The sequence below is a fragment of the Ambystoma mexicanum genome, chromosome 2p, assembly GCF_040938575.1.
Source record: "Ambystoma mexicanum isolate Mex_15411 chromosome 2p, UKY_AmexF1_1, whole genome shotgun sequence".
NCBI classification, from domain to species: Eukaryota; Metazoa; Chordata; class Amphibia; order Caudata; family Ambystomatidae; genus Ambystoma; species Ambystoma mexicanum.
The window spans coordinates 331,649,398-331,671,218 of NC_090923.1; the positions used below are offsets into that span (position 1 = coordinate 331,649,398).

The window sequence follows — 21,821 nt, forward strand, 5'->3', positions numbered from 1 at the left end:
TGCCAATTTCGATCTCACATAGTGCATCCAAATATTCCCAAGTGATGTTCCTTCTTTGAAGTTTCTCTAATTATCAAATGTGTGATCTGTGGTCTCGGGGTAGCCCATAGATGTAACCAATGCAGTAGGGGGTTCTCGGCCCAGTAATCCTCCATAAAACTGATGCCCAGCTCCTTGTGAACAGAGACATTTGCCACTGATCGCAGTAGAACTATTAGATAATTAAGGAATTCATTTTGGGCCACTTGTAAATCCGGGATATTGGCATAGCCCCAAAGTGAGGCTCCATAGGTAACAACCACCTTGTGTGTAGACTTGGAGAGTCATATCCAGAGGATGACCTTGGCACATTGATATGAAATGGGAGACCTCACGCCAAAGACTGACTCATACTCTCAATATAAGCTTTTTCTGTCATAGGGGTCAAGAATCTCATTCCTATGTAATCAAAAGCCTGTACCATGGGATGACTTCTTATTTGCATTACATCCTAGTCGTGTTCACTTTTTTCATGCCTCTTGCACAAAACATGAGTGCCGACTTAGTAGTATTGACATTTAAATCTAAGTCTGTCATGAACTGGCTGTAGGCAGAAATCAATTTTTGTAGACCCTTGGGAGTATGCACAATTAAAACCGTATAATCCGTGTAAGACGAAATTCGGAAACCCCTGTGCCCCAATCTTGGAAAATCGGTCTAAATCTCAAGTAACATCCTCTCCAGACCGTTAATGTATAGTATAAACAAAGCTATGGCCAGCACACAACCCTGTCTGAGTCCAAGGGATCCATCAAAGAAGGGAGTGTACTGGCCCTTCTCTCCAGATCTAACAAATGCTCTATTGTGAGTATGATTGGACTGTAATTTTGACAATAGGCCCGATGGGTAGCCCATGGACCTGAGTACCCTCCAAAGTTTGCCCCAATTCACTTTCTTGAAGGCAGTGCAGAAGTCCATGAATGCTAAATATATGGACTCCCTCTTAACAAATACAGAATTAGTCACCAACTAATAAAAGTTCAAGGCCTACTCTGCCGTGCGAATACCTGGTCTAAAACTGAGCTGAGTATGTGATATATAACTGAAGTTCTGCAACTCACCATTTTGAATACTCATGCAGCAGACAGGAGCATAGTAACCTTACTATGAATATTGGGCCTCTCTACTACCTTCGATACCATTTGATTTTAAAAGAAATCTTCTCAAATTGCAGTGACGAATCATACTCTTAGAACCAAAAGTATTGAATTGGTTTCAATCCTTGCACGCCAATAGATAACACGTTTAACTGGGGCCTTTTTGTCCATTCTCTAATGTTAGTGCTTCTTTAGAGATGAGTCTGCAGGCTTCGACTATGAAACACATGTTCATCTTACATCAGTTCTGAACCCAACAACCTCTGTTTAAGAACCTAGGAATAAGAACAACAGCGCCAAGACATGGTTGAGTCTGCAGTGCATGCAATGCATTTTGTCACACTCTCATACTCACTTCCTCCATGTTCAGAATGTGCACAAGGGGGTTTACAGCGATTAAGTGGTGTTACCACAAGTGTTAACACATTATTGATGCTATAAACAAATAAACACAATGAGATAGCAACCTCAAAGATGGAACATTTTGATTTGTGGAAGGTTAACTGGCTGAAAATGACCATGTGTCCCGCATATAGTACCTAATGTAGGTGGCTGGCAAGATGCCACTTTTATTATTCAGAGAATTATACTGGTCTACAGCAGATGGTTGATTAATTCCAACCAATGTAAGGCTATTACATTATGTTTTCAAAGAAGCAGGTGAACTATAACTAGGGGTTATGGCGGTTATAATATCTAAGAAAATCCTACACTCAAGATATGCCTCATTGGGAAAACATTGGCTTCCCATTAGCTCTAAGACAAGAAGGAAATGGCTCTCAACCAGCAGATCGTTCAAGCAAGAGCTTCTTATGCATAGATTACTGAAATACCAATAGTGCCCTCTGTATGTGGAAACAATGAATACCGAAGTTTAATGTACGTGCGTTAATACAGAATTGTTTACAAGGTATTGAGGGGTGTATTTCTAGTCAGTTGTTGTTTGCTAAAATCCTCAGAATGAGGATGTAAGGTAATTCAAAAATGAAACAACAGGAACGCCAAAGATCCAGAGATAAAAGTGATTAAGAATGTACTATTTAAGACCACTATTTGATTTTTTCAAAAACAAATTATGAATTTTCTTTGTGAAACTCCATTTAATTTTGTGAATAGGCATGTCAATGACAGGGTTAGGGATCCAATTGTGAAAATCATACTTAATAATTGGCATTTTGTCCTAGGAAGTGACATGTTCATAAGGATATGATGTTTTACGGCCAAAAAGCCACATACTACTGGTGTGATCCTTCCTGGAAATAGCATACATGTAAAGTCATCAAAATGGTGTCTAACTATTCATAGTAATCTAGTAGCTATCTAACCTCTCTGAAGTATTAAGCGCCACTGATCTTGGTGAAAATGTGTTATCGATCATTGACCTTAATATCTCCTGTAAAGAGACTGCTACTGACATCTTAATTCTCTTTTATGCCTCAATGGCCTGGGAATACCACATGTGCAGCATACTATTTCCTATTGGATACAAATAAATTAATGAAGGGAAAGGTTAGACCATTCGTAGTTCTGAAAATCTGTTTTCAATATATACAAGAATGACATTATCCTGGCACAAATTAGTCACAAGACCATCTTAGTCTTTCACTACGTTATTCATGTCCTTCGCCCCTTTCCTCCTCCCTTGGTCTCCTCTCTTGTGTCCCCCCTCCTCGCAAACTACTGTTCTTCCTTCTATTCTGCCATGTCCAATCAGAACTTCCCAGTACTACAGCGATTCCCAGCTCTATCTACCTCCACCTTCACAGCTATGAAACTGATTTACTAACGTTTCTCTCCAGACCTTGGAAGTCTAATCCTCACTGAAACCTAGCGAAACATAGCACACTCTCAAAGGGCAAACATGAAGTGAATGTTCACAAATTGCTAGAGAACCTGAAAGTTGACTTCCTAGCCCTAACAGAAACCTGCGTCTCTGACAGTTACTCTGCTGTGTCGACACCCTGAACCCTAAGGGATGTAACATTCAGGTCTGTAACAGGGTGCCCAAACCCAGAGGTGGTGCTGCTCTGATTTCCCTCACCTGTGTTCCCACCAATGTAATATGCACTAGTGTCATCACGTCGTTTGAATTCCTCGTGTCCGCATTTCTGTTGAACCCAAGCTTTTGTATCAACTTCTTCACCATCTGCAGACCCCTTGTGATCCATCTCTATTTTTTGATCAACGGGAAAATGCAAGTTCTCATCTTGCAAACCACCTTGACTATGATTCTGATGCTTGGAGATTTCCATATTTGGCTAGACTGAGCTACAGAGAAGCACACCCTCACATTCCTTAACATCTATGACTCCATGGGCGTGAACATCTGGCCTCAAGTTCTTCATATGCTGGGGAGACACACTAGATGCCATCCTTTCATCTTCACAAATGTTACTGTCAAACAACATTGCTAATCCTTTTCTCTGGAATGACCATCACCTTCACCATTCAAGGCTTGGCAAATCTACTAAATCACACCCACCTCATCACAGATCTTTGGATCTATTTATGTGAGACTAATGAAAAGAGTGGCCCATGCCCTCTTCTGAGAGACTTAAATTAATCTCACTGTCAATTGAGGTCTACCGAACATCTTTTTATCAAACTTTACCAGGAACTCAGAAGATCCTTGGATGTCTGGCCCCTGTTATTAAGAAGAAGCTCCAGCGACCCTTGGAAACCAAGCTCTAGTTGGACTCTGAAGTAGAGCTACTAAAACAAGAAAGAGAGCCTTTGAGATTACAGTTGTCACCAAGCCAAAGAGGCTGCTGATAAAACGGCCTGCCTAATTCATGGGAAAGCCTATCATGCCTTGGAAATAAAAACTCTCTCACATAGCCAAGCATCCAATCCACCTGCTGAGGATTTCCAAGGCACTTATTTCTCCTCACAGATCTACCTCATCCCTGACAGCCAACCAAGTTTGACCTGAATCCCTTACCTTCTCCTTTATAGATAAAATTGGCTCCATCAATCAAGCTATCTTTGGCCTGTCAGATCATTTGCTTAGCCTGTGTCTAATCCCAGGATTTTTGCCACATCTTCGTCCTTCTCAATAATCTCCCAAACCGATCTGGTGGCTCTAGTTAAAAAAATAAAAAGCTTCTTCTGAAGAAGTTGACCTGTGCCTCTAAAGCGATCAAGGAGACCCTCTTCCCACTTGCACCTGGACTATGTCAAGATCTTATTGGCAAATGCATCTTCCAACATTCAATTAAGAAACCTTTCATCTCCCCTCTATAAAAATTCATAATGACCCAAGCACTTTGAAAAATGACTGCCCTGTCACAAATACCACTTCCATTGGAAACATCATTGAAAAGTGTGTGAATTATCAGCAATTGCTTGGTTATAGTGAATATCAGAACCTCCTAGATGACCAGCAATCTGGAATCAGGGTATCAAGAGGAATCTGCCTTGCCACACCCACTATTTCCATTCTTCTGGACCTCTCAGCAGCCTTTGATTCTATTCACCATGCTGTGCTCCTCACTAGTCTTCAAACATATTTTTGCATTTCAGGTACAGCCCTGAAGCTGTACTCCCCCCTTCTAATCTTACATGACTCTTCAGATTAGGTCTATTTGTTTTCAAACCAGCCACTCTAAACTGTGGCCTCCGTCAAGAGTCTACTCTTTCTCCATTACTTACATTACAATTGCTTGTGCCTTAACACTCTAAAGATGGAGATTATACATTTTGGCTCTTCGATTCCAGTTACTCTGCCTTTAATAAAGCCATCAACCTTAGGCCCTCCTACCCTCTTATCTGTGAAATGTTTTCTTCCTTCTACTCTCATATCCAAGAAATCGCCAACAAGTACCTTTTTGTACACCCAATTTGTAGACACTTTCTTTCAGTCTTGAACATGACCCAAAGCATTCAATTGACTTCTGTCATGGTTCTCTCTCAACTTGACTACATACTGCAAAAGTTGTGCGTCTGCCTCCCAACATACTCATCACAAATCTCCAGATTATTCAAAATAAAGCAGCCAGGCTGATTCTTTGACAGAGGTCCCATGATCATATCACACCTGAATTACTGTCCCTTGTTTAGCTGCCTGTTGCAGCATGCATCCATTTCTAAAGCTTGTCTCTCATTCATAGAGGCTAGAGATACAATAAGTTGCTACTTTCACTAATGAGTGTAAAATGGGTATTGCACACGTGTTCTTGTCTTGTGGGAGGCAACCAGTAATGCTTACTTTATGACTGTATGAAGCTAAATCCTTGGGAATCTCCCAATACTGTGCATGACCCTGAGCAATTAACAACCGTGATTTCTCTAAATGAAAGAAGGTTCCTGAAATGTATTGTGGGTGTGATATTGTCAACAGCAGAAGGACTGTTTTATTATGAGCAAAATCGGATTCTGGTTGCTTTAAATTTAAAGTAGGCTCCTGCTCGCTTGTGAGTAGTAACCTGGGCCAGTGAGAAAACCTACCTAAACAAATTGATTCTGATGCATGTTCTTATATTAGAGAGGTTTCTAGCTTTACCATGGGTGGGTTTTGTAAAACAAACTTTATATGATATTGGTCTTGGGTCCTTGTTTGACCATCCTGAGCCAATACATTTTAAATCTAAGCTCCTATTAAAGAGGTCCAATAAAATCAAAGATTACATATTCTCAGAATCTAGGGCCTGTAAATCTACGGTTAAAGCTCATCTTCTGCATAAACACTATTATGATCAAAATATGTAAAACTATATATCTTTGTTAACTAATATCTATGCTAAACAATTGATAAATACATTGCATTTTCATCAATTATCATTATTTATAATTATGCAACCTTGTAATAAGAAGTCTATTGTTTTGCTCATATTTGTCAGTAGTTCCATTGAATCCAATATGCATATGTTATTCTTCTGCACTTTATATAACTAACCCTGTAAATGTTGTTCATTGGCACATCCACGCTTACAGAATTTTAGACTGTGTCAAGTCGCATCCTTTTATTTTGTGCAAGCACACGATTCAAGGGTCTGTATGGAATTAGAATGTTGTTTAATGAATTCCTTGGAGATTAGGAAAAACCTTTTGGGTACTTCATGTTATGTGATTTTAATTATGCTTACCTATATTCATGCTTATGTGTATTTTGTAAAGGTTTCTAATAAACCAAATACAAAAACAAAGAAAATATGCATACCTATATTCTGAAATGTTCATTCCTATGGATTGTGAATGTACATGCTCATGTTTTTTTTTACGTTTTATGAATTTTACATTCAAAATAAACTTCTATGAATGAACTTTACATTCAATGATGATGATGATGATCAGCATCATAGAACCTTCTGGATCAATGTACAGGCAGAAGGTTAAGTAATATATCCCTCCAGGCTCCTGAGATCATGTAGCTCAAAGAACACTGTGCGTGCCCCCTTCAAGAGAAAACACAAAGTGGTAAAGCTTTCCACTCTGATGGAGCCTCAAATTAAATTAGATCTGTGGAGAGCCAACCACCTTCAGTGGCACAAAAAAAAAACCTTCACAACACTATTCCGCTTATGACAGCAATGGCTGCTTGTGTGGGAACATGTTAAGATGAAATGCTTATGCCTGGTCCATCATGCCTTTCATCATATGGGCCATGTCTACATTAACAATCGATTAAATATACTCCTAATCAAACTCTGACATCACAGTCTTCACTCCTCCTTTGATTTGTTTTGATTTGAGGGATTTATTAGGTGCCAAATGCAGACTAAACTGTGTCAAGGTGACAGGATTGCAGCTGCTAGCACAAATTCATTTTAACATGGGAGCTAACAGAAAAGTACTCTCTTAAGAGCTTTGCAAACATGTAAAAAAAATATTCTAAGCTCCAAATGTAGTAAGGAAGGCAGTTCTACAGCTTCAGGATGAGATATCAAATTAATAATTACCCATAGATTCAAAATTAGATCTAGGGATTGTCAACAGAAGTTGTTCAGATAATCATAGATATCAAGAGGTATTGTATCATTGGATCTTGCTTTGTATGTATTTTGGGGCAATACTTTGCACACACTTAAAAACGAAAATTTTTAAAAATGACTCAAACGTTTACTGGAAGCCAGTGGAAAGATTGCCGTCTGTGGAAAATGAATCCTTTCTATGAAGACTGAAATCAACCAAACTGCCTGGTTCTGAACCTTTTTTAATCAGGCTAATTGCTATTCTGCAAAGCCCAGATAAAAAGAGTTACACAAATCTAGTTTGGAATGGACAAGTGCAGCAGCAACTTTCGGTAATAGCACGCTATCAATATAAGAAGAGATTCCTCTAAGCAAACAAAGCTTAAATGAATTATACTTTGAATGATGCCATATCCAGATCATGGCAAAAATAAAATACTAGGTTTTTTACTTTGGAGATGTACTCAGAATGTACATTGAATAATGTAGGGGAAGGGCACATATTGCAGGTGCAGAATAACTTCTGCTACTATTAATTTGCAGAGAATAATCTAGCTTCCAGCATTCGACATCCCTTAGACAAACCTCTAAGTTAGTCACATTAAAGCACATTAAATCATGTTGTCAATTCTGATAAAAACCTGAGTATCATGTGCATATAAATGGTATCGGAGTCCGAACCTTTGAAAAATGTCAAACAATGGTCTTACTTAGATGTTATGAAGAAGAGGGGTAAGAGGAGGTATTCCACATGTTAGCTTTTCATGAGGAGACTGGAATTGGGATATTTTGACATGCTGGGTTCTATATTCAAAAAGACTTAAATGAGTTAAGGGCATGAGATTAAATCTTTGTTAAGTTTTCCAGAGTGCAGTGTATCGTGATCAACCATATTGAAAGCTTCTGACAGGTACACCAGTACTAAGATAGTCATATCTCCATTGACCCTGCCTTCTAAAGTTTCATTTCAGGCTGTTAAGAGTGAAGTCTCAGTTCCATATCTACTCCAGATTGGAAACTGTCTATAATAGAACTTTTTTCATTCAAATGGAGTAGGTGAGTGTTATCTAATTGTTCCATGATTTTACAAAACCATGTAAGACGAGCTACTGGATGATAATTATATAAAACTGCTAGATCTAATGTAGGCTTTTATAGCATTGGAGAGATTATGGAAGTTGTTATGCTTGCAGCTGGGACCATACATTTGTTCAATGATTTTAAAAACAGATATGGTGATGGAGTCAACAATAAGGTTTGCAAAATTCTTTGCTGAAAAGGTGGAAGGGCATCTGCTTAATGAGAAGTAGGAAAGCATGTAAGGGTGGTTGCTCATTCTTGGTAAGCACAGCCCTCGTATGAAAACAACTTCCGGTTGCGTTCAAACCTCAAGAAAATAATTTGCAGTTTAGAGCTCTTGAAACATTTCGATTCTCTGCCTAAACTTTTGTTGATATCTGGGCCCATTATCAGGAAGGTATTACTTTCTGCTAATTGAGTGCTAGGAGACTGCTTCAATGGTGAGTTTTTGCATCATAAATCAAATTAGCATAAAATAACAGAAACAGGAGACTGACCTCCTTACCTTAGACATTTTGGATTACCTTAGGTCTAGACTAAACAGCTTTTAGGATTTTTAAATTGCACTGGCCCTTATCCCTCCTTTGCACTTAATTGATCTGAATGTTTTTAACGCGATCGAAACATCAGTTTTTCCTTTCTCCTTCCCTTTGCTTTGGTGTCAGTACGAAACAACTGTGTTCATGGTTGGCACCGTATAAAACTCAAACAAATAATTAATCAGGGGAACATATGCTACAAAAGTATGAAAATAACTTTTGACCAAAGAAGGATGAAAACACCTTGTTCTCAACTAACCAGCATCTAGAGGTTGCATTATAGTGTATGGGTTTCCGGCAACTAAACTCAGTAGAGTCCACTTTGATGCATGTCTGCTGGGTAGGTATTTGTTGTCAAGAACCTGGGTACACATGATTTCTTGGCAGCCCTACTGGCTGACCAAGCAGCAAGTGTGGGAAAAGTCAATGTAAACTATGGCCAGGACATTGCTAGTGTTTAGTTGTTTGTTCAGATGCTAGAGTAGCAGAGCCCAATGTAGATGTTCATGGTGGTGACACCCTTTACAAAATGGTGGGGGGGCAACACAACGCAAGTTGAGCTGTAAGAGTCATTCACAGTTATTTGGTCCCTGCCACAACATCTACAGTATTCCCAGTTGGCTGCCATCTTGAATGGTGTTGGGCAAAAGTCACCATGCCTGTCACAGGCCATTAGTAAACCTCTGTTTTGTTGAGCATGGATTCTCCAGTATCCACAATCTTTGCATTAAGTGAGACATTCAGCATGATTTACCCTTTTGATGGGGATAGACTGGTGGTACTGTGATACTTGTGAGCATCACATAACACCTGAGGGGGCAGTCAGGTCCCATTTTGGTGCCAATCTGGAACAGAAGCAAAGAGGTGTGTGATATCACTTGCCACAGTAATTTAGAAAAGTATCATTCTCCATAGGATACTGGCACAATGTTTCACTAACTTGACATGCATATGTGCTGATTGTGCAAAAAGCGTTTATATCAGGCAATGGATACATACAAGACGTACAGCTTAGAAATGCCCCTGCATACCTTGGTACACCTGGCCTTTTGAGTATTATCGCATCTAAAATTCTATCATTGAGAACTTCTCACAAATGTTATGGGTTGCCGTTCGATTTCCTTTGATAGTCATCATATAACGAATAAAAAACAAAATTGGTTGTGCACCCCCAACCACCCGTTGCTATAATAGAGGATTGTTTACCTCTCCGGTCCAATTTGGCATATGCCCCTTCCTTGAATGAAAACCAACTGCCACTGTAAACATTACATTTATTCAAGAGCACAACCACATTTCAAACATCAAATGAAAGGAACAGTAATTAGAAACATACGTCTAAAAAAACTAAGAGGCTATCAACGAAAAACACACAGCAAACACATACATTTTTAAGATCTCAATTTTGACATGTAAAATAACGGTTTTTAAAAAATGAGCTGCATTTCCGCATAGATTGTTTTAAAAAAGAAATTAGCATACACGGTAAGCAAAAATGCTACATAGGATTAGACTGTGGGGTAAGTTAAAGAGCATATACTCAGAGGGATATTAGAAGGGGGAATTGTGCTAATAGTTAAATAGCTGTTAGTTGCTTTCAACAAAAATACATGCAGCGCAAATACCAACCAAACTGTTGTTTATCAGCTAACAATCATAAATTGTATTTTTCTCGTGTGAATGTTTGTCAAATGGTCCGGCGGACACAAGTTCTAATACAAATGTGTATGTTATGTTAACGATGTATAGTATTCTGGTTACACCAAGATTCATCTGGCATCCTTATTGTGTAGCAATGACATGCGACAATAGGGATGTAATCTATTTTACTGGAAAAAACATGCAATGAAAATGGACATGAACAAGAATTAAGGTATTGATGAATAATTCTAAACACAAAAACTAGACGTATTTGTCTTTGAATGAGGTTTATGTACAGCTGGTAACAAGAGATACAAAGCAGTTGGTAGGCGCATCACTGACACCTGGAGATTAAGTTGTGACTTGTTTAGGAGATTAAATTGTGATTTGTTTAGGAGATTAAATTGTGATTTGTTTAGGAGATTTTGTGAACTCGGTAGTAGATTTGAGCTACTTTTGGTTTTACTGTCAAATAATTTTTGTTACAAACAATTTCACAGCTCTGGAACATCTGTACTTGCTATTTACGCATACTACTTCTTTTTACTGTTTAAATTAACACTATTTTTAGAACTAGTATGTTTGCTGGGCTCCTGCTGATCTGAGATAGTAAAACAATAGACGGTATTACTTTCTAACTCCTGAGTGGAGGTGAGGGGTGAGAGGGAGACATAGGATAAAGCATCCCTTGAAGACAAATGTCATCCTAGCTGCCATCATCAATGTCTAACAAATGGTGCCAGGTCCTAAAATCCAAGTAAAAAGTGAAATACGTTCTAAGCTTAAGAGATCTTTCAAGTTAGAACCAGTTTCGTCTCTCTACTGAAATGCATTGGGTTTGGGCAGAATACCTTTTAGGCGAGTTATTGTGAAAGGTAACATACATGAATAAGTGACCAATTCTGTATGGGAAAATTTCGATTGTACATCCTAAATGGGACAATTGATGGGTTGAAATGATGGTATATGGAGCAGAAAACTATTGCTATTTAGCCATGAAACTTTATTTATGAGGCAAGAGTGGTACGAAAGCAAAGACATCCTGGAAAATGTATAAAAGTGCACGTGATACAATACAATGCATTGCATTATGGTTATGATACTCATAAAATCTGTTTAATAAACTTTAGTGACAACCACTCTTTAAGTGAACCAGAAGAAAAGGCTTCCAAAGGACTAGCCCATACATTTAACCACCTTTTAAAGTCTTTTAAAGTCTTGGGCGTTGTCTATTAGCTCCAGTCAAAAATAAATGCCATTGACATGTGTGGTGGACTTTAACTGGCTTCCTAAACATTTATTTTAAATTCAGACATATACAAGTTCATTCAAACAATCTCGCTTCCTAAATTAGGTGGTAATGAAGCCAATGAACTGGCATGCTCCATTATTTTGTAGAGAATTGTGGGTGCAATTAAAAAAAGATTATGTTTTCTAAGATGTCGTCTTTAGATGGCTTCCCTGTAGAATTGTATTAACGTTTTCAAGGCCAATGATTCAGGTGTTGCTACACGTTTATGAATGAAGCACCATAAAATAATGTGTGCCAAATGTTTTTCATCAGTCATTGATCACTGTTGTTTACAAAAAAGGTGACTTATCAGCTGATTGAAGGGGTTATCATCCAATTTGTTTGATCAATGTCTATATGAAAATGTTTTCAAAAGTGGTTCCAAATAAACTGGACACAATTTTTGTTAAAGTGATTGATAAGAAGCCAGTGGAATTTGTCAAGGGAACGGAAGAAATTCATACTATCTGGTTATTACTGATGTACAGGATTGTCCATAATTTCAATGTGGTTTCCTTGCTGTAATATCATAAAATGGTGAAAAAGAAAAGCATTTGATCATGTGAATTTGAAATTTGAATTCTAGCTGTACAATACAATGAAAATATCCAAGAATTTCAAACAGGCAGATAGGAATATATGCTTATAGACGAGTGAAAGGACCATCTCATGGTTTAATGATCATCTCATGGTTAAAGGTCAGAGCTATAAATTCTGACCTCCTTGTGTACATCCATCGGCTGTGTTCAACACTGTGGATCATTCCACTCTGTTCACTCGGTTGTTGGTTGTTGAACGCAGGCCTGCGGGGCCAAGTCTTGTACTGGTTCTCCACCTTCCTGGCTGATCATTCCCAGTCAGTCTCTATCCCTCCTTTTTGCTCTAAATATATTCAGTTGTTTTGCGGAGTCCTTTGGGGCTCCGCTGTGTCACTGATATTTTTTAATATCTATATTCGTTCTCTCCTCCTCATTCTGTCACATGGCTTCCGTTACTATTCATATGCGGACGATACGCGGATCCTGGTTTGCCTGGATCTCTCTCGTCCCGACACTGCCTCTCAGCTTTGGAGTTGTCTTGAGGATCTTGGTACCTGGATGACTGGAAATGGCCTAAAACAAGGTAACACAAGGTAACAAGGCTGAGGTCCTTGTGGTCAGGACAGCGAGTCCACTTTCCTTCTGGACCCCCGAGTTCTGGCCTGTCTCTTTACGCCAGTTTCCTCCTCCTTCACTTATGGTAAAAAGTCTGGGGGTGAAACTCTCATCTTCTCTGTCAATGTAAGAGCAAGTGGGTGCAGTATGTAAATCTGGCCATTTCAAGCTGCGCACCTTGCGGAAGGTTCTCCACTTCATTCCTCCTCATTCCCATGCCCCTGTGGTAGCGGCATTGGTCCTCAGTATGGCCGACTATTGTAACTCTCTTTATTTTGGCCAACCACGATATTTAATCAATCGGATCCAGATGCTCCATAATGTCATATCTCACTGCTTCTGAGACATCTTCACTAGCTCCCTAGAGAAGCGGTCCTGATTAAATCCATGTGTTTGGTTCATCGGCATTCTACAAGCTAGGGGCAGATTACCTTCAGGACAAATTTGTCCATTACGTTCCTGCTCTCGCTCTCCGATCCCAGTCCGCCCATCTGTTATCGGTTCCTCACTTTCGACTGTCATGCATGGGCAGTCGTGCCTTTTCTGTGGCAGCCGCAAGGGCGTGGAACGACCTACCTTGGGCTCTCCAGGCCACTATCGACCATCTGGTTTTTCGTCGGTCTTTGAAAACCCTTCTTTCCTGTCAATTGCTCCCTCGTCTCTTCTGCTTTAGCGCCAAGATGCCCTTGGGCATACGTGCGCTGTACAAAAATACATAACATATCATAACATAACAATACATTTGTGTGTTCTTGTGGTGTTAATATATGAATCAAGCTTCCCTCGATGGGTGTTGCCCCTGATGGGTGAAACTTCCAGAAGTCCACTGACAGCACCTCAGCAAGTTATTGAGGTACAAGTCAACTCTGATCATGCCAACCAACATTATAATCAGGTTGATTGGGTGTTTGGCGTCCTCAAATTTGAATCAGCCGTTTCTATGAACCAAATGTTCTTGCCACCAATTAAACTTAGCATGTAGTTTATGCTAATGAGTGGACTTCCCGACTGCCCCTTTCCCTCACCTGCTGATTCTCAGATCCTTGTTGAACAGGAGATAAAATGCAACTATAAAAGAGACAGAGGGACCGAAAGACAGGGATTGACAGTGGCAATGTGAGAAAATGAAATAAAACCGGTCTGCAAGGAGTCAGTGCTAGGAATGCAGTGTTGCAGGTTATTTTGCCATGTAAGGACTACACAATCTTCCACTGCTCTAGGCTTGCCTACTACCTTACAATACACACACAAATCCCTGCCGACAGCCACTAAAAGCTCAGACATCCACACATCCACATAAATCAAACCATGGCTAAGATCTCCTCTTTAGCCCTATCCTATCCTCCGACATCAGCGGCTAACCAGATCTAAAGTGCTGTAATCCACCAGTTCTTGCAGTCCCTTTCAGATAACATACTCCCATGTGTCTCTGCCGTACCCATAGAAAGCAGATCAGCACACAGGACCCTGGTACTTTGACCTGGACCCATCAATACCAGAGGTTTCACATCTGTCTCTCTGCTATCCTCCTAATAACCCAGAAATGGCAGCGGATCACTGCACAGGACCACTTTATATTAAATTAAAGTATCATAAACATATACTGAAATGTAGTTATGGCCTTGTGTGAGGGCATGTCTTGAGCACTTCTAACCATTTAGGAGACTTCCTTTTAGATTAAATATCACAGATCAGGGTTATTAAGTCCTTCAACTTGTTGCACAGAACCCGGCGCATGGCTTTTTGTGTGTATTGGCTGTGATGCTGAGGTAGATACTGACATGTTTGAAAGAGCTTGGATGTGGTACTTTCAACTCAGCTTAGTTGGTTGATTCAGACTAGAGTTGCTATTTGGGCCTAGAGACTGCACCTGGTATCTTGATGCTGTATTCCAGTAACCATATGGTAAATGGATTTAACTTTCTTGTTTGGGGGGTGCCATAGTCAGAAGATGCAGAAACTCTGCTGCGTTAAAGATAGTTAGTTGCAAAGGCTGGAACCTCTTTGATTATTGAAAATGGTATGAAGACGAAGGAGGGTAATGTTGTTCGTGGCAATATCAGGTTTGCAAATACACAGCCAGCCGTCAAAATCCAATGGAGGAACGTGTTTTCAATAGGCCGTTTGAGATGCAAATATTATGTAGAAATGTGTACTATGTAAATATGTTTCTCCATATATAAGATCTGGAAATGGTGTCATTATCTATTAGCAAACTTTAGTAGACCACATTCACTGAGTGGTCAAGGTGTGGAATCAATCTTGTTTAACACAATTATGAGTTAAACACAATACATGACACTACATATGGCAATAGTTATATGAGTTAGTAGTGCCTCATATATATTTCATTCATTTATTAATATAGGAGTTGGGTTAGAGGACGTCATGCTTAGACCTTTTAGTGTATGGAAAAATATATATAAATCAAATGAGTTATACACTTGTGAATTTAATTTACAAGGTTTGATTGATTCACGTGGTAGGAGAGTATTGTAGCAAACAAAGAAGAGTATTCTAGTAAGATTGTTCATGTAATAACATTCTGATAGCACATGATTGAAATGTCCTTTTTCAAAATCCATTAGAATGTTACTAAAAGAGTTATATATTTCATCAAATATAGCGACATTGCCAAGGTCCTTGCAATGGTGGCTCTGAACCTCTCTTGGGAGTCCATAGTATCAAACAAGCCACACATGCCTTCCTTTTTATAGAAAGCATGGTTTTCTTTATTGAAAAACAAGGCAAGCAATGTGGACCACCCCCATCAGCAACACGCCAAGCACTTACACCAGGAACCTTGTGCAAGGATGCAATGATGAAGATGGATGCATGTGGGATTTACCATGGTGTAACGTACTGGATCTGAGACAAGCCACGTCCACCACCGAACATAGACAATGGATTGCATTGATTTTTACATTGCGTATTAAAGACATTTCAGTAAAATAATGTGTCATTACAGCCCAGGAAGGATGGCTACTACAGGTGTTATTGGCCTACAACATCTATGAGTTATGGACCTCAGGCAGAATAGAGGGCGTGTAACCATGGTATGGGACAAAACCACCTGGTATAGCCCTCTCCCCAGCTCTGTAATGCCATTATCATCTGGAAAATTCTCAGAAAGAGGGGAAAACACAAACACGGTTGGAGTATGTGCTTGTAACCTCATGGTGAGCATTGTCTAGGTATAATGTGGTCTACAAGAGATCCTAAACATAGAAGCAGAGGGTTCGGAGAGAAATGGGGGACTATGTAAAAGTGGCTTAGGTCCTTTGCTGATCCACTCTTCAAATAGACCACCCACATTTCAATGGTATAATTGTGCGTCTAATAATAAGACATGAGCATGTCCGTTATTAGTAATGAACACTTGTCATTTGTATGCGTGATCTGTGGTTATTAAAATGGGAGCGTACTGAGAAGGCACAACACACAAAGGGTATGAAAGCAATGAACTGAGTGGTTGCAGAGAACAAGGGGAAACGAAGGGGTGGTGTTTATCAAAGGAGTGGAATGCATTTGGAAAAGAAGGAAGTACACTTTTTTTTTTCATTGTTCACATTTTGTCAAAGACTTTTATGAAATGTGGCAGCCAGAATACTATAGGTTTTGTGTAAATGTCTGAAGAAATAATATTACATAACATACTTCATAAATTATTGGGACAAATGTGGATGAATAATTGCCAGGTGAGTTAAGCCCAGTGCAACTTTCTATAATTTGTGTAGCTTTGCTGTTTACTTAAAAACATCATGAACCCTGATTTTATCAGAACAGTCAATTTTGTTGAAATATACAAAAATATATATGTGTGGTATTGACCGCTGCTTCGTTTTCTAAAATTATATAATAATATCTACAATATAGAAATACAATTTTGATGCAAAAAAGAAAAGACTTGTCGACTGTTAGCAATGCAACTATTTTGCAGGACACACGCACACACAAACACATTGCCTGATGAAAACCTTCAACTTACCTGCCATATAAAATCAGGGTCAAAACACAAAGATGGTGATCTCTACAAGTAAGGTAAATCACAAAAAAAAGTGAGTTCAATTCCTTGCATTTTAAAATCCATCTGTAGCTTGTTAATGAGAAAAGGGCAGAAATTTACGCCTGAATGCCCACAATGAAATTTAGCAATAATTCATGTATCTTTCTGAATGAATGCCACTTAAATCGGAAAGGCTAACACAATGAATCTGCAAATGCATTTCTTATAGGTTCTAGGAAATATCAGCGTCTCATTAACACACACACATGCAGGCGGACACACACACACAACGCGCGGGCGCGCCGCATGGCAGACAAATCTATGCTGTGCTCGCTGAAGATTAGCATGATCATTGATTTCACTAAGAGTTGGGATCATTGCATAATCTATGGCAGTCGTACCACTACCGGGTAATATTGATTTCCATTCAAAGCTCTTTTGCTCTGTGTGCTCATTACGTGTCGGAGTATCGAAAACTATTTTTCAATGTACACTCCATTTCTAAATTCAATTCCAATGACCGCATTTACCGAGATGGCTCCAATTAAATTATATAAAGAGAGGTGGGAACATTTTAGTTCACTGTCGCCATTATCCACTGAATATGGTTCTAGTCTGAACAGAGGCTGATGCACTAATCCATTAGCTATCTTCAAATTCTTATTATTCTGTTGCACAAAGAAGCAATTAGAGCAATAAAAGCATGCACATGAGCAAACAAAATATAGTCCACTTAAAGGTGAAATTGATATGTGCCGAGCTTCTGGCCAGTACTCGCGCCCGCTTTTATTTTAATGGCACATATGAATAAACCTTCTATGGAGTGAAGCACCTGAATACTGGCTGCTGACAAAAGGCCGTTTCAATACGAGATGACATTATGGTTGCATTTCATTATCCACAAAGAACTGAATTCGCTTGCAGAGTCCCTCAATGAAGGATTCAGAAACAAAGCGGAGGAAAGGGTGGGACTGCTGGCAAATATAAACAGTGTTTTGATAACCCACTGCAGAGATCGTAATGTTACCTCTAGATACATCAAAAGCAACTCAACTCTTAGGAAATAAAGCATCATATTTATGCGTCCTATTATGTTTTTAAGAGTGCAATGGTCTTCTATCAGGATTCAGGGTTATATGGCTTCTGTTCAAGCAAGAGACTCGCCCAATGAGCTAGTGGGAATTGTGCCTTTTGTTTACAGGGCATTGTAGAGTTCAGCCATTCTAACACACTAACACAGGTGGGTACATCAGGGCAAAGTGGGTCGTTTCAAACCATGTGCCATGTTGCACTGGAGCTTTCGTGTGATACTTCCTGGGCCTGTATTATCCATACTGGGGGCGATTTGATAAGATAGGGTTTGCATGCCCAATTTACAGAACGTGAAATTTCCATTTATCTGTGGTTGGTAAGAAGAACTGGACATGACACTGACAAAGAAATGTAAACTTCATTTGTGTAACCTACGGCTTTTGGAAACTATGCATGATAATAAATGTGTAGTTTTGGCACAAATCTTTAACAGTGCTGTAGGCGTACATACAACATGCAGTGCATACCACATGAGAAGTTTCATGATTTTCCTATTTTTTAACATTCCTATAAATATGTTTGCCCTAAATGTCCCCTTCCAATACTCACACCAAGAATATGAATGGATGTTGGGTTCTGTTAATTGGCTAATTGCTTTAATTGAGAAGACTTGTGCATGTCTTTGGGTGCATCAACATTGGCAGTGATCTCCTAGACCCTTCAAATCCCTCCCACAGGGAAATGTATGTGTGCAGAATGGACTGTAGATAGCATCAATAAAATATGCAAACTTGAGAAAAGTCTGTGTGCATACTTTATACTGCCACTGTATGTCAATCATTGAATGCATGTGTAAACTGGAACTTTTTCCAGGCCTAAGTATCACTTGTGCCTGCAGAAGACATAATTCACCCATCCTTTGTGAACCAGCCCCGCGGTGCTTATGCCGCACTGTAACACTGTAGACACTAGGGGCACAATACATGGAATATTTGCCCGGTTCAAAGTGAATTTGCACTGCTGAAAAGTGGCTTTGCACTGCCGACGCAAACCCTGATTCATGGAACCGTGCAAAGTGTATTTTTGCCGTGCAAAGTCTGGGCATACTCATTTTTTACTGCAAAAATGACTAGGTACTGACTTTGCACTGCAAAAATACACTTTGGGCCCGATTCATGGAATATTTGCCCAGTTCAAAGTGAATTTGCACTGCTGAAAAGTGACTTTGCACTGCCGACACAAACCCTGATACAGGGAACTGTGCAAAGTGTATTTTTCAGCAGTGCCAAATCACTTTGGACTGGGTCAAAAATGTCATGAATCAGTCCCAAAGTGTGTTTCTCACCTAATCTGAAGAAATCGAAGAAAAGGTAAGGAGCTGGCCACATACACGCTTAGCAGAAAAAACAATGGATTTAAAAGCTGAAGCAATTAAGTGCTCACATGGTTGCCTCTGAATGTCTTCCGCGTCCAAGTCATTCCGTAAAGAGTTAGGCTGTGATGAGTAAGCCATGACTCATAATAATGAAGGTTACTCGTAAGTAAGTGGGGCATTATCCCATCGTCGGCAATCCTCGTCACAGACCTCGCTCTTTAAATGAGGACCGTAAAGGGAAAGACTGTGATCTGGAGTAATGAAGTTTATTAGTAAGTAATTGGGCATGTTCTCCTTGCCAGAATTCCTCGTTGTAATCCATGCTCTTTCATTGAGGACTGTGACGAGGAAGACCATTATTTGAGTAATGAAGATTACTGGTAAATTATCGGGGCAGCACCATGCGGCTTGGGAATGAATGGAATGTGAAAAAGTACATGCAAGTTCATTAACAGGGTCTCAAACATTGAGTACAGGAAAAGTGTAGTGTAATGACACTTCCAGGACATGATACTGAGCTAACCTATAGTGTAAAAGGGATGCTCAAGGGCATTTATAACTCAATGGACACTAGGAATTAGTCAAGATGTAATATTCTTTAACATGGCAATCTGTGGTAGTGGTGGTTCTTGGGACCGCATTCGAAAGTTAGTATGCTGCCCCTGTGTACTCAAAGATAGCATGATGGCTGGATCTTACGATAAGGACATTATGTTTTGGTACTCCCCTCTGTGACCGAGCTAGACTTTACAGTCGCATTTACTAAAGCAGGGCTTGAAAAGGTAGTTATAAGCAAAGCAGTGGAACAAGTGGATGACTGTAACCTTCTTATAGATTTTCAATAAAAGAACATTTCATTTTCTGCTGAGTAAGAGTCACGGTTATTTAAGGCAAACCACAATTTTCTTGAAAATTAACACATTGGATTTAAAGATCCAGCAACATGAGCTATGTGTCTTCTTGCTGTCTGAAGAACACTGAGGGAGTCAAACTATTTTAAATAGTGAGGGTGCTATGTGGGTTATATTTTTGTTAGCTTCCTGGAGAAATCCAGTATCCTATATCACTCAAGGGAATCTAATTTATTATTGATGAAACAATTCAGAGGTCTTTTTTTTATTTCATCCCTTCTCCCTATCACTTCCTATGAGCAGATCAGTTTCTATTGGACAAAAAGGTCACTTGAGTACTGCATCATGTGGACAATCTGTGCAGAAACTCCAAAGGATGAAAAATACAGCAGCCAGCATCCTATTAAAACTAAACCGAAGAGACCTCATCACTCCAGCAATGAAGATTCTACACTGGTTACCAGTAAAAAAAGTGCATCAAATTAAAAAAACTCTGCATTGCTCACAAAGCCGTACACAGACAAAGAGGGGAATTCCTCCAAGTCAAGATTAGCCAGTATCACCCAGAAAGGCAACTAAGATTGAGCAACGACCTACAAATAGAGGCAAAGCACTACGAAGAAAGGTAATTTGGTGAAACAGCGTCTAATTGCTATCATCTGGGACAACATGCCCAAAGAAATTAGAACCCCAGAAGACCACATCACCTTCAGGAAACTGCTCAAAACCTGGCTATTCGGTAGTCAATGGAAACGTCCAAGGGACACCAGCAACAACACCACAGACAAACAACCGGAGAGGAAATGAGAAGGACCAAAGAAACACAAACAAGAACCTGGCTAGTTACTGTCAAGCGGCAATCAAAGAGCCATGCCACAGGCCCCAACAAACTGATCGATTTACTAATCCATCTTTCCCTTCCTGCTCCCCCAACATAACTGACGGCACTACACCATACCTTGGGCTAGAAACACTACACAACCTAATAGAGAATCAATACTATCGTAACGCCTAGAATCTCGAGATGCCGAAGTACACCAAGAGGGAACCACCCATATAGTCCATAAAACCTTCAACAGTGCAAGTATGCAACAAGAAACAGATTATCCTACGGTTACAGCCACCTGTGACTCTGGATCCCTTAAGGACACTATCTTACATAGTGTGCACAACCAAACCCACCATAACCCACACAGCACACCAACACAAAGCACAAAACAATACCACACATCCGAGGCACTGAATCTTTCCCATATATTTACAATGCATGAGGCCTCCGGCCCAAACGACCACAAACAAAACAACTCTCACAGACGCCAGTTCCTCCTGGTTCTGAACCTATCCTCTCAACCTATCCCCACTAACTTCCCACCGCCCACTCTTGTAGAGCCACGCAAGCGCCTGGACACTGCCCCTGGGTGTTAACGGTGTGCAGTATAAATCAACAATGCATAACATAACAATGTGTTCAGGAGGTCAGGTGCTCAAGTCCAGGCAATGAGGACTCCATTGTCATTCATTCAGTAAGATGCAGTAGAATAGAAAGTCTTCTGACACTACATAGGCCGGGAGAGCAGGTTCCCTGTAGATCCCCAGGGCAATATACTTCCACTGCTAGCTTTTTTTTAAAAATACCAATGCTTTCTGGGAGTTATAGTCTTGACTAATTTCAATGGAATACATTTTACTGAAGCACCTCGTACCAAAGGTTTGTAAAATGAAATCCGTGGTCTGTACATGTAGTCGTCCTAATTGTAGTCTTCTCTTTATCCTACACATAGACCATCTACAGTGTTTTATAGAAGGA

At 39.8% G+C, this 21,821-nt stretch overlaps 1 protein-coding gene across 14 annotated transcripts in view; it reads right to left on the reverse strand.

Moving 5' to 3' along the window:
- ERC2 (ELKS/RAB6-interacting/CAST family member 2) overlaps positions 1-21,821 on the reverse strand; it is a 4,434,974-nt gene that overhangs the window by 3,383,989 nt on the left and 1,029,164 nt on the right. For 10 of the 14 annotated variants that reach the window (XM_069643656.1, XM_069643655.1, XM_069643659.1 and 7 more), the window contains one exon: positions 16,739-16,780. The exons of the other annotated variants lie outside the window; for them this stretch is intronic. In XM_069643656.1, the coding sequence (XP_069499757.1) occupies positions 16,739-16,780 (42 nt within the window). The remainder of the gene's footprint in view (positions 1-16,738; positions 16,781-21,821) is intronic. 14 annotated transcript variants of the gene reach the window in all.